This window comes from Vanessa cardui, chromosome 2, assembly GCF_905220365.1.
Source record: "Vanessa cardui chromosome 2, ilVanCard2.1, whole genome shotgun sequence".
Classification (NCBI taxonomy): Eukaryota; Metazoa; Arthropoda; class Insecta; order Lepidoptera; family Nymphalidae; genus Vanessa; species Vanessa cardui.
The window spans coordinates 7,326,392-7,338,707 of record NC_061124.1 but is presented as its reverse complement, the minus strand read 5'-3'; the positions used below and the strand labels follow the sequence as shown (position 1 = coordinate 7,338,707).

Here is a 12,316-nt window from a genome sequence, read left to right as displayed (position 1 = left end):
ACTAGCTTTCCAACAAAAAAAATATCAAAATCGGTTCACCAAGCGAAAATGAGGTAACAAACATAAAAAAAAAATACCTTTTTGTAGTCGGTTGAAAAGTACTTTTTTCGAGTCACTTTTCAATCGTCAATTAATCACGTGAAAATTAAATACGTATATATTTTCCATATATAATGGCAAGACTATTTCTCGAAATGAAAAAAACTATCTATATGGGAATCAGTCTAGTTTCACTTCACATACAACGGACTGAAATCAGGGCAATTTTGCGTCAAAGAAATAAATTAAAACACAAACATATTTACACAAAGATAAATAATTTATTATTACTATTTAAAATTTTGAATATTTACAACATTAAATTGTATTCGTTGAGTTTTGTTTCAGTTTCTGATTCAACATGTGGGTGTTGATTTTGCCACCATCCAGTTTATTCCAAATACCATCACCACTAAAGTGATACTTCTTTTCGATTTCATACAGAACTAGACTTAGTATCTGGTTGTCGGTTAATATGCGCCAGTTCAAGTTATTGTAGCTCGTGTCTATTTCAACTTTCCTCGTTCCTTTCACAGAGGCGTTGCCATCGCGGATTTTCAATAAAAAATCTATGTATTGTTCGATTTCGTAACTGTAAATATAATATAATAATGTAAATATAGTATAAACATAATTTAAAGTATTTTTTTAGTTATTCCTTTTTTTCTTATTTAATTTTGGGACTTTTGCCCTACACAGGTACCTATCAAATTCCCATAATTTCCTATTACAGGGCAACCTCGATGTAACAAGTATATATATAAACAATGGGATGGGAACAAGTAAATATTCGTTATATCAAGTAATTCGCAGAACTGAGGTTTGTTATATTGAGGTTAGGTTGGTCTAAAATTCGTCATAGAGAATAAAATAGCTTTATTCACCTCAACATTACGTACGCATCTTGTTATAACGAACATATATGTATTTTTTATTAAAAAAACAATCAGGTAGGTAACAAAAAAAAAACATCGTGAGGAAACCTGCATGTGACAAATTTCATAGAAATTCTGCCACATGTGCATTCCTCCAACCAGCATTAAAACAGCGTGGTGGAATATGTTCCAAACCTTCTCCTCAAAGGGAGAGGAGGCCTTTAGCCCAGCAGTGGGAATTTACAGGCTGTTACTTTACAATGCACTATCCATGTCAGGGACTATGATGTTGTCTCTTGTGCCTGTAGTCACACGGGTTCCCACTGTTCAACAATACAAAACTTTGCTGTTTAGCGGTTGAATATGATATGTTGAGGTGTTACCGGTACCTACTCAGATCGACTTGCACAAATCCTACTACCATCAACTGAAAAACATTGTGCGGTTTGTGAGAAAGAGACGAAACGAATGCGATAACGAAATGTTTCATATCCGTTTCATTCCTTTCTCACAGACGGGTATCCGTAAAGTAATATAAGTAAAATAACCCTGAAGAAAGTCAGGACAAATTTTTCAAGCGTTTTTGACGTACTAGAAAGATATTCATAGTTATTTCAGATGTTTTGAAAACCTCTAGTAACTGTCTGTTAAAGTCAATAACTGTTGACTTCTAAGCAGAATATATTAATTTTAATAATTGTATTTAATTAACATGACTTTGTTTTTTTTAAATGTTAAAAAAGAGTAACTACTGAGTTTCTTGCCGGTTCTTCTCGGTAGAATCTACTTTCCGTAGTAGTTTCACTTCATTGTAAAATGACGATTCAAAAGTGCTTGTAAAAGCCTACTTGAATAAAGTTTACTTTAATTTGATTTGATTTGATTTGTCTACCAAGATCAAATCGATGACATCTGATATATTTTTTATTGTTATATATTGGCGGACGAGCGTATGGGCCACCTGATGGTAAGTGGTCACCATCACCCATAGACAATGACGCTGTAAGAAATATTAACTATTCCTTACATCGTCAATGCGCCACCAACCTTGGAACTAAGATATTATGTCCCTTGTGCCTGTAATTACACTGGCTCACTCACCCTTCAAACCGGAACACAACAATACTGCGTACTGTTGTTTGGCGGTAGAATAACTGATGAGTGAGTGGTACCTACCCAGACGGACTTGCACAAAGCCCTACCACCAAGTGACATCTGATATTCATACGACATTCGATTTTAGACGTAATATATCGAACGCACTAACGATTTATAAATACGACTTACACAGGATACAGGAGTATTTGGCAGTTTTCGAATATGACGTCATCCGCGAATCCCTTCTTCAGCATTTGTATGTTCTCGCCAACTACGCTCAGAGCGGTGTGAAGCCAATATTTGTGACGTTTCAATTTATGCAACACAGACTTATTACTGATTCCTGCCACGCGGAGGGAAGAACTTATTAACACCGCTACGTCACGACTGCAGATCTTATTGCCAAAACTGTTTATGTACCTAAAAATTAAATTGTGATAACTATATACTACATATATAGGTACACAAACATATAGTATATTTAAACTGATATCAATTCATATTTAAATATATTATATTTATACTGGTATTTCAATGTTAAGGTGGAAAATAAGCTTTGCTCGCATTTCAGGGGTTTGGTGTCACGTAATAGGAAAAAAAGTAGCCTACGCTTAATACCAAACTTCATCAAAATCGTCTCAGCGTAGTAATGAAACAGTGACAGTCAGGCAGAGTTACTTTCACATTTATAACATCACTATAGTAGATAAATAGGTAAATATATATGTGTTATAGTATTCTTCTCGCTGTTTAAAAATACATTGTCATTTAAAATGTAATTTAATATAAGGTTTTAAACCCAAAAAAAGTTATAATCGTGAATCGCGAAAGTAACTATCTGTTTGTCGCTCTTTCGCGACCAAAGAAAGCTCTGAACCGAATTTGATGAAATATGGTATGAAGCAAATTTAAACTCCAAGACAGTAGGGTACATATTTTGGCTAACACATGACAGAAAACTCCCTAAAAGCGAGCGCTGATGAGGACGACAACTAATATGAGTATAAGATAGACCCAAGAACTCAATAAAGTAGTAATATTTATAAACTTACGTATTGAACACTTTAGTGGAGGCGACGAGGTGATTGAGGCTGTAGCACTGCTTCTTAGCTGCTTGAATTTTTGCTAAGCGATTCATCATTTTCCGTTCATGTACAACCATGTAAAGGACCTGGAAATAAAGTACTTACATATAATTTTTTCAAACCTCTTAAACACGCGACTCTTTAATAAATAAAATATTCTGGCGTTTAAAAGACTGAGTATTTTTTTACTGTTGAGATCTATACTGATAATTGACAATATATGGCAGTAAAATTGTATCTTCTGGAAGAAAAAAAAAATGATGTGAGAATTTTACCGCCCGAGTATAGCGTAACCCGCTAGTGGTCTTGACCCACAGTTTGAAAGCCACTGTACAAGATTTAAAAAAAATTGTTTGGAAGGTATTTAATTACATTTGTATATTTTGGTAATTCACTTACATAAATTGTCTTGCTTAATACAATTGAAAGTATTGTTTTCAAATTAAATTTTATTATAATTAACTTTATTATTTAATATATTACTCAATTTATAATTTTTTAACAAAAAATTGTATTTTATAATTCATATGATAAAGGTAAAGAAATATATTATTAGTTGCGTGATGACCATATTTCTCATCTAAATTCATATTTTCCTACAATAAAATAAATATTAAAATAGAACTCACTCTTGGATTTGACGATAACACTTGATACTCCTTCAGCTTTACAAGGTGCTCCAACCGCTCTTGAACCGTGTCCGGCCGCATGCAATACACCTTAAGACAGAGTCTTTGTGCTTCATTTGAAATGTTGAAATCCTGAAAAGACAAACAATTTAAAAATAATAAACAAGAAAGTTACCAACATTTATTGGACATAGAGCTGAGATGGCCCAGTGGTTAGAATGTCTGCATCTTAATCGATTATTTTGGGTTCAAACCCAGGCAAGCACCACTATATGTATATGCTTAATTTGTGTTTATAATTCATTTTGTGCTCGGCGGTCTAATTTAATCGAAAATCTGCCACATGTGCATTCCACCAACTTGCATTGGAACAGTGTGGTGGAGTATGTTCCAAACCTTCTCCTTAATGGAAGAGGAGACCTTAGCCCAGCAGTGGGTAATTTACAGGCGTTACTACATTTTACTACTACATTTGGGTGTTACTTTACTTTACTATTGGACATATTGTAATATTTGATAATGTTTATTGCTATGATATTAATACAATATTAGTTGTTTAATGTATGAACTTCAAAAAGTCCCAATACTGGGCAACTACTTTCTAAGTGGAACGTTTGCAGCTTATTCAAGGATTGGTAATGGAAGATAAATATGTAGCTGAATATTGTATAGCACGGCTTTGTCCAAGTCAGTCTGGGTAGATATAATACTCATCACATATTCTTACAACATGAGTTTCCATGGTTGATGGTGCATTGCATAAATACAACCAAAATATATAAAACATACCTCCAAAATTTTTTTTATTTTTAAAATAGCTTGATAATGGTTTTTCAATATAGCAGGTTCCACTTTTATTGCTTCTCTTATATCTAAGTCAGCGATTGAGTTAACTTGATCCAAAATAAGTTTTGTATTCACTGGATCCGATGATATGATGAACCCATTTCTCCTTATAGTATCTATGTTAAATTTAATGTCGTTCTGTGCTATATTTACAGCTTCTTTGATATCAGACATCGGTCGGTGTTTAAGAGGTAAATAATTTTTGCAATACTTTTGAAATTCCTCATGAGTTATGTGAAATTTATTTTGCAAGTATTGTTCCAATATGCTCATTCGTATTGTCACTAAAAATATATGAATACATTCTATAAAATATTTTTGCTTAGATATAATATCTTAAATATTCTAAAGAGCATTACAATGATTCTTAACATTTTACTTACAAATATTGGTACTGGAATCTGGAAAATTCATCAATTTTATTCCATCTCTCGGCCAATCATTAAAGCTATTGTGTAATACCTGTTCTAGATTCAGTTCTTCTCTTAACAATCCTTCCTTTTTTAACTGTGATATTGTTCGTGATTTCACCAATGTGTGGTATCTAAAAATTAAAATGATCATAAACAAATTATCATATATAATAAAATATAGAGATAAGTAATGTTATATATGTTGTATTCACCTTATTATATGTTTAGGGAGTATAACAGTGAAGTTACATTCTCTTAATATTTCTCCATAATTATCTAATAATAAATGGTTCATGCAAAACACATGCGGGTCAAAGCATGCATCTTCAGCAGTTATACTAAATTTGTTCAATATCTGTAGAGTATATTTTATTTGCTCTTCAGATAGGTTAAAAATTTTTGGATTCTTTTTCTGTAGTTCAAGTAGAAAGTTTTCAGATACTGATTGACCTGCGAAGGAACATTGAACATTCAGTACGTTATCGACTATTTAATATTATTATACGCGAATAATATATACCAGAAACTTCTTTATAGAGATTTATAAATGGTGCATCATGATAAAATCTACGACATTTGGTAAATATTGATATATTTGGTGAAGTACATATGTAAATTGACTTTTTAAAAGTTTGTTTTATTATTTTAAGATACATTGTGTTTTCATTATGTTACATTTCAATAAAGGTTCCCTAAGCTCTTCATAACGTTTGTTTATTTACAAAAAATAAATGACAAGCCGACTGTCAAGTGTCAATAAAAATGTCATGTGCCACTTTTATGCAATGCGTAGCGTATTGTCCTCAGGCCTGCCGGCATAACTAAAAGCCATTAAAGCAAGAATTGAATTGTCCTCAGGTCACAAAAAAAATATTAGTACAATATTTATACTAGTAGTATTTATACTTGTATTATATTTATACTTCATTTTATTAGATTTACATAAAAATAAACAAAATTGACTTGACATAAACTTCAAACAACATTTCATACCTTTAAGACGAGGGAATATCGTAAATGAGATGTAGCAGTTTAGGAAAAAGGGAAAGGATATGGGTCGCGAAAGCTGCGTCGTCCCATTCAAACAACGAGTGATCAAGAAAACTTGTCTCAGCTAGTGCTAAATGCACGTGAATGGCAGAAGCATTATCAGCACATAATAGAAGCGAGTGAAGCGACCCAACGATCAGCGTGCCTTTGAAATGAAAACCAAGGTCGCCGAAATAACAAAGAATAATACATACCCTTGAAATCAAAAAAATAATTTCATGTTTTATACATTTGACCTTTCAAGAAAGAGAGAATTAACAAATTACTCAGATTTACCAGATTGAATCGCAAGTTTATCGTATGATTATGCTATTTCATTTCCATGAAATATAGATTCCATTTAGGTAGAATGACTTGAAATCGAGACCAACAAAGTTTTAGACCATGGTTATGAAAGGGTTTATCTGATCTTAAAAACGTGTAAATTTACTAGAAAGAGATATACTTTAATTGCCAAAGAGCAGCTTAATGAGTCAGACAACATGGCTTGCTTGGATTTTGTGGGACCGGTCATACATTAAAGTACGCAAAAGCCTCGTGAAATGGTCTCCTGACCTGGAAACGTCGGCACGGATTTGAGAGAATTAACTGATTTGATTGTGAAATTGAACTACTACTTTATACGACCTACGTTTCTAAACGATAACACTTAACACAATCTCTTAATGTAGTATTAATGCAAGAAAATTAAATCTCATAAATTAATGTTTCATCCCTTTATTTCAGTAAATAGAATAAAATTAACGGCTAATATTCTATAGTAGAACATTTATTCTCAACAAGGCATTAAAGATGCACTCGCCATGAGAAAAAGAAAAAAGATAAGATTATTACGCCCATTATACTCTTGAACGACCCAAAATTGAATATACATTAGTCTAGTTAAAAACTACCTTCAACCTTTATACAAGTTAGTTGTTTACGTTAAATTCATCTGAATTATGTCTAACATTATTTATTTAATTATAACTTAATATCAGTGAGATTGGCTAGTATCTCTGTTGCATTATATAAAATATTGGGAAATTATAAGTTAAGCGAATGTCATCATGCACGATGGCGGAAATACACGAAACGTGCTTAAATGTATTTATACCTTATTTTTATTTTATATTAATGTTGTTGAGACTTGATATTGACCATTGAATCATTATTATAGCCAATGGAACATACTTTTGGGTTATTATAGGTAACTCTATTTAATTTGCTCTTTCTGCAAAAAGAAATTGAATATATTATTTATCAAGACGTAACAATTATTAATTACACATTGTAAAATGAATTGCCAGAAGCTTATAAAATATCTATACTTTAATTACTATTATTTATATATGCATAACAACAAGGCTTTAAGGTACTATACTTTTGCACTTTCAAAAGGAAATTAAAGAGCACAGAGTACATAACCAAGTTGATTATTGTAAATTGAAATGTCAAACAAACTTAATTAAAAAAAATACAATTTATTTTGATATTGGTAATAAATAATAACCCTCTAATTAAAAAAAAATGCATTTACTTTTATTGAAGGTGCTCAAATAAAGTATGAAAGCATTAAGTAAATTTTGAATTGAGCTTGTAATTTTAAATTTATTTTAACACAAAAGTAAGTATGATCCCTTAACTGTACTTAGTGCTTATTTTAAATAGTATTTGTAATGTACTAGTATGCACATAGTATTCATTAAATTATTGAATTATTTATTTTTTTGTTTCGTAGATGGGTTGGATCGCTGTTGTCAATCAGTTCAAGCAGACTTGGCTCACAACACTTCTCAGTCTAGTTTTATTCTCTGGTGTTACCTATTTTTTAGTTTGGTCAGAGGTAAGAACTATATGATCTAAAAAAAATATTTTAAATTATTGTTTGAAAACAAATATTAATCAGAGTTATGTCGTATTATTTATCACATCAGCACTTTAACAGTATACCTTTTGATTGTGATTCATAAATGTTAATATTTCAGTGTCAAACTATTCAAAGTAATCTGATGCTCGATGAGGTGATATTTGCAGCTGAGAGTATTGATGTTCATACTAAAGATGAAGCTGAGCGTTATGAAGGTCGAGTAGTACATATTATAGGACCTCTGAGAGTACTGGAACCCATATCAGAACCTGATTATAATATTCACGTACAGGCTGTGAAATTAAGAAAGAGAGTTCAAATGTACCAATGGATTGAAGAAACAACGTAAGATATGGATCTAAATTGTTAAGAGATAAAGATTTTTTTTTTTTGTGGTATAGGTTGGTGGACGAGCAGATGGGCCACCTGATGGTAAGTGGTCACCATCACCCATAGACAATGACGCTGTAAGAAATATTAACTGTTCCTTACATCGTCAATGTGCCATCAACCTTGGGAACTAAGTTGTTATGTCCCTTGTGCCTGCAGTTACACTGGCTCACTCACCCTTCAAACCGGAACACAACAATACTGAGTACTGTTATTTGGCGGTAGAATAACTAATGAGTGGGTGGTACCTACCCAGACGGGCTTGCACAAAGCCCTACCACCAAGTAAGATAAATGATTTGTATAAGTTGGGCTTAACATGTTGTTCATTAAAAATACACCTTGATTAATATAAAAAATAAATCTGGTAACCTATTATAAAATAGTATAATAATATTTAAAAGGTTATAAAATCAATTTTTCCATACCACAGGGAAACAGAAAATTTCTTAAGTGAGCCAGCAGAAGAATCTCAAAAGACTTATTGGTATCATAAAGATTGGAGAGATTATGTGGTGGATTCTTCATTGTTTTACATCAGGCCTGGTCATCATAATCCAACATCAATGCCAATGTTTAGTGAAACGCACATTGCTGAATATGTTAAAATTGGTTGGATGAATCTGGGTAAGAAGTCAAATAATACAATCATTGATTTATTAATAAAATCATCATTTTTACCAGGAACTTATAATGAGCTCTAGTTATAATAGTTATAATAAGCGAATTGTTTTTATTGGTGTTAAAAATTGAAATTATCTATTTTAGGCTTAGATGTAAAGCGTAAAGTGAATGATTACTATGAAATATGGTCAGACTCTAGACCTGACAGAAGTGACATCAAATTGCATTCTGGATTCTATTATCATGGGAACAGTGCTCTGGAACATGAAATAGGTGATCTACGAATTCATTTCTCTTATGCGGGACGAGAGGATGACATTGTAAGTCTTCAATATTGCCCCTTATCTTTTCAAAATATATCCCTTATACAATGTATCCTCTTATCCATCGTAGTTTTTTGTTAACTTCTTATACTTACTAGTTTTTATTTAAGTACACTATTGTGTTTTTATGGTAGTGTTGTGTTTTTGAGAAAAGACATGCCATCCTTTTTTAAACCACCCAAAGGAAAGGGATGGCAGTATTATTATTCCTCTTTGTTTAGCTAAGAAATAGAGTAAATAGAAATTTCAAGATGTATTATTTATTCACAGTACACAGCAGTTGGTTTGGTTGAAAGAGGTGTTCTTCAACCATACAGTCCGAAAAACTTCCCAACGGCAGACCCATTGTCCCTCATGAGGAAAGGCTCATATAGCTTGAAACATTTATATGATTTAGAGAAACATCATGCAAACACTCACACTTGGAAGTATAGACTACTGGGTTTAATACAAGTTTTTGCATCGGCAATGACATTACATCCTGAATGGCTAACACTTTGTAAGTTATATTAATAAGTTACAAAGAGAAATTTATTAGATTAACCAATATTAATTATTGAAAATATATTTGTTAATAATATCTATCATTATAAAAACGTATGTCAAATGCACAAGTAATCAATCTGTGAGCTTTTGTAGTCTTCTTATAAGATTAATACCTAATTCAAAGAATAGCATAGTAATATTAGTAGCTCCATAAAAATTAATTTAAATTAATCAATAAATTGATAATAATATTGATAAATGTGTTAAAACCTCAGATAAATGCGTTAAAACCTCATATAAATGTATTCATCATTTGAAGGGTGAGTCAGGCAGCTAAGCACGGTGGACATAGCATTTTGTACCCCATGGTTCCTGGCACATCGGAAAGGTTAATATTTTTCTTTTATGGTATAAGTTGGCAGACGATTATGGGCCACCTGATGGTAAGTGGTCACCAATGCCCATAGACAATGACTCTGTAAGAAATATTAACTAATCCTTACATTGTCAATGCGCCACCAAACTTGGGAACTAAGTTGTTATGTCCCTTGTGCCTGTAGTTACACTGGCTCACTCACCTTTCAAACAGGAACACAACAATTCTGAGCACTGTTGTTTGGCGATAGAATAATTAGACACTATGAAATAGAATTTCATAGTGTCAACCAATGAGTTTGACGACTACTTAACAAGTGGCCTGTCTACTTATATCATTAAAAAATCATAGTATTGTTGGGTTCTCACTCTAAAATTATCTTTTAATATGATTATGTGTATTTTAATATAAGTGTTTTGTTACAGTCATGCAATGCCAGTGGATTTCGAACAGCTTGAGACGCTGCACAAGACTTTGGATTAATTTAGTTCTATCCTTTTCATATACACTGCTCATAATATCAATACCATGGTAAGTTATTAAGGTATATATTAAGATATAATTAATTGAACAATAGGAACATTATTTCAAAGAAGATTTTATTTTTATTGGTACAGCATTTAATAAAAAGAAGTTGGAATATAATTTGTCTAAATTTTGTCTAACTGGCTACTTTCATATGTAATCTATACTATATCAACATAGTATTGATTATTAGTAGCATTTTTACTGGATATTACACAGTATGTTTTTTATTTTGTATGCTTCTTTTTTTTTTCTTCTAAATGTAATATAACAAAAAAACTGTTAATACTCTAAATATCAGTTCTTGTTATTTTATACACCGATATGCATTATATAATATATGATATATGAATAATATTGACATATTATGGCAGTATAACACTATACAATACCCACTGACTTACTAATTACAATTTTTTTTTTACAATTATTATTGTTTGATGTGTGTGGTACTTACAATTCGAAGATACTGATTTTGATACTGAATTTAACTAAATTTACAATTAAACAGCTATGTAAAGCATATTTTAGATCTAGAGTTGGTTATTATTTATATGTCAATAAGTATATAATTTCTATTTTATTATGTTGATTTTTTTACAGGTTTCTACATAAACCGTCGTTTGGAGCCATTGTGCTCGGTATGGCTTTACTACCTATACTTCACTATTCCAATTTGCTTACACGTGACCAGCCTGGTGCTGCAAGATACTCAAGATGGGAAGACCGTTAACATGACAACTAAATAATTCAATTATTTTTAACACTTAGATTTATGATTGATTTGTAAATATAACTTTAAGGTATGCCAACATCTATATCATAAAATCCAAATGAAGATATTCCTACTATGTTGTAGATTGATTTTTCTGCATATTTTATTTACATTATTACTTACATGCGAAATATATCATAAATTTTTAACAAGGGTAATTAGGTAAATTTAGTCGCAAGAGTATACAATTTTTGTCGTGGTATTATCGTTCTGTAGACGGGTCTAGTTTGATTTATTTATTACTTATCTGAATAAGCTATGGTTAGCTAAACTCTATAATTATCTCTTTGGCTGTTCGGATTTATATGCCTGTGATATTTTACCAATAAATATTGTACGTCAATTGGCATTCTAATCAATATTAAAGTCACATTAGCATTAGAAAAAAAACGATCGAAATATTTTTTTGTTATACCAACGAAATTCGGCACATGTATTCAGGATACTTCTTTTTTTTTAATTGAGCCAATTATGGGCTATAGTTCATTCAAATCGAAGGGACTTTTAGATGTATCAAGTTCTTTGTATCAAAAATGCTACAAAGAACTTGATATATCTTTATGTATAATATGAATAGTGGTGCTATTCAACTTTAGTTATTTTCAATTTGATTTTTCTTCCAAAGTTCTGATAAAAGTTGCTTTGAAGCTGCTGCTATTCCCCATTAATATTTGATATGTATTTCATATTATTTGAAAATATTCAATGTGTCTTTTCAGCTAGTTTTTTTAAATCAGCTACACTCATGGTAAACAATCGAAAAACTTGAAAATTCGTGCCAAATAATTCAAATAATTTTTAACCGCTGAAATATACAAAATTAGAAAATTAATGTCTTATTAATTCTTTGTTGACAGTGTTTTTTATAAAGATATGTATTTGGTATATAATGTATGTATTTATGTATTTCAACAAGTTAGACTAACATTTATAT

The 12,316-nt window shown here is 31.3% G+C and overlaps 2 protein-coding genes across 3 annotated transcripts; one reads left to right on the top strand and one right to left on the bottom strand.

Moving 5' to 3' along the window:
* Nucleotides 1–300: 300 nt before the first annotated feature.
* On the bottom strand, nucleotides 301–6,328 carry LOC124542093 (transcription termination factor 5, mitochondrial-like). 2 transcript variants are annotated; one of them, XM_047120036.1, is made up of 8 exons: nucleotides 6,230–6,328; nucleotides 5,198–5,435; nucleotides 4,956–5,116; nucleotides 4,516–4,856; nucleotides 3,727–3,858; nucleotides 3,065–3,183; nucleotides 2,202–2,432; nucleotides 301–631 (listed from the first exon to the last, which is right to left on the bottom strand). In XM_047120036.1, exons 2-8 carry the CDS (start codon nucleotides 5,278–5,280, stop codon nucleotides 358–360), a joined length of 1,341 nt encoding a protein of 446 aa, XP_046975992.1. In that variant the 5' UTR covers nucleotides 5,281–5,435; nucleotides 6,230–6,328; the 3' UTR covers nucleotides 301–357. The 2 variants fall into 2 exon arrangements, with proteins under 2 accessions (XP_046975992.1, XP_046975985.1); XM_047120029.1 differs by lacking the exon at nucleotides 6,230–6,328 and adding an exon at nucleotides 5,506–5,718.
* Nucleotides 6,329–7,436: 1,108 nt separating this feature from the next.
* On the top strand, nucleotides 7,437–11,564 carry LOC124541554 (transmembrane protein 43 homolog). Its single transcript, XM_047119476.1, has 8 exons — nucleotides 7,437–7,641; nucleotides 7,756–7,860; nucleotides 8,003–8,229; nucleotides 8,707–8,900; nucleotides 9,042–9,217; nucleotides 9,491–9,719; nucleotides 10,508–10,613; nucleotides 11,211–11,564. Exons 2-8 carry the CDS (start codon nucleotides 7,756–7,758, stop codon nucleotides 11,338–11,340), a joined length of 1,167 nt encoding a protein of 388 aa, XP_046975432.1. The 5' UTR covers nucleotides 7,437–7,641; the 3' UTR covers nucleotides 11,341–11,564.
* Nucleotides 11,565–12,316: the final 752 nt, after the last annotated feature.

Coding starts and splice junctions, on each gene's coding strand:
- LOC124541554 (XM_047119476.1), top strand. CDS start 7,756: ATGGGTTGGATCGCTGTTGTCAATCAGTTCAAGCAGACTTGGCTCACA. Junction 7,861..8,002: donor ATTTTTTAGTTTGGTCAGAG/GTAAGAACTATA, acceptor TTAATATTTCAG/TGTCAAACTATTCAAAGTAA. Junction 8,230..8,706: donor CAATGGATTGAAGAAACAAC/GTAAGATATGGA, acceptor TCCATACCACAG/GGAAACAGAAAATTTCTTAA.
- LOC124542093 (XM_047120029.1), bottom strand. CDS start 5,641: ATGTATCTTAAAATAATAAAACAAACTTTTAAAAAGTCAATTTACATA. Junction 5,436..5,505: donor TCTCTATAAAGAAGTTTCTG/GTATATATTATT, acceptor GTTCCTTCGCAG/GTCAATCAGTATCTGAAAAC. Junction 3,859..4,515: donor AAATAAAAAAAATTTTGGAG/GTATGTTTTATA, acceptor TTGTCTTTTCAG/GATTTCAACATTTCAAATGA.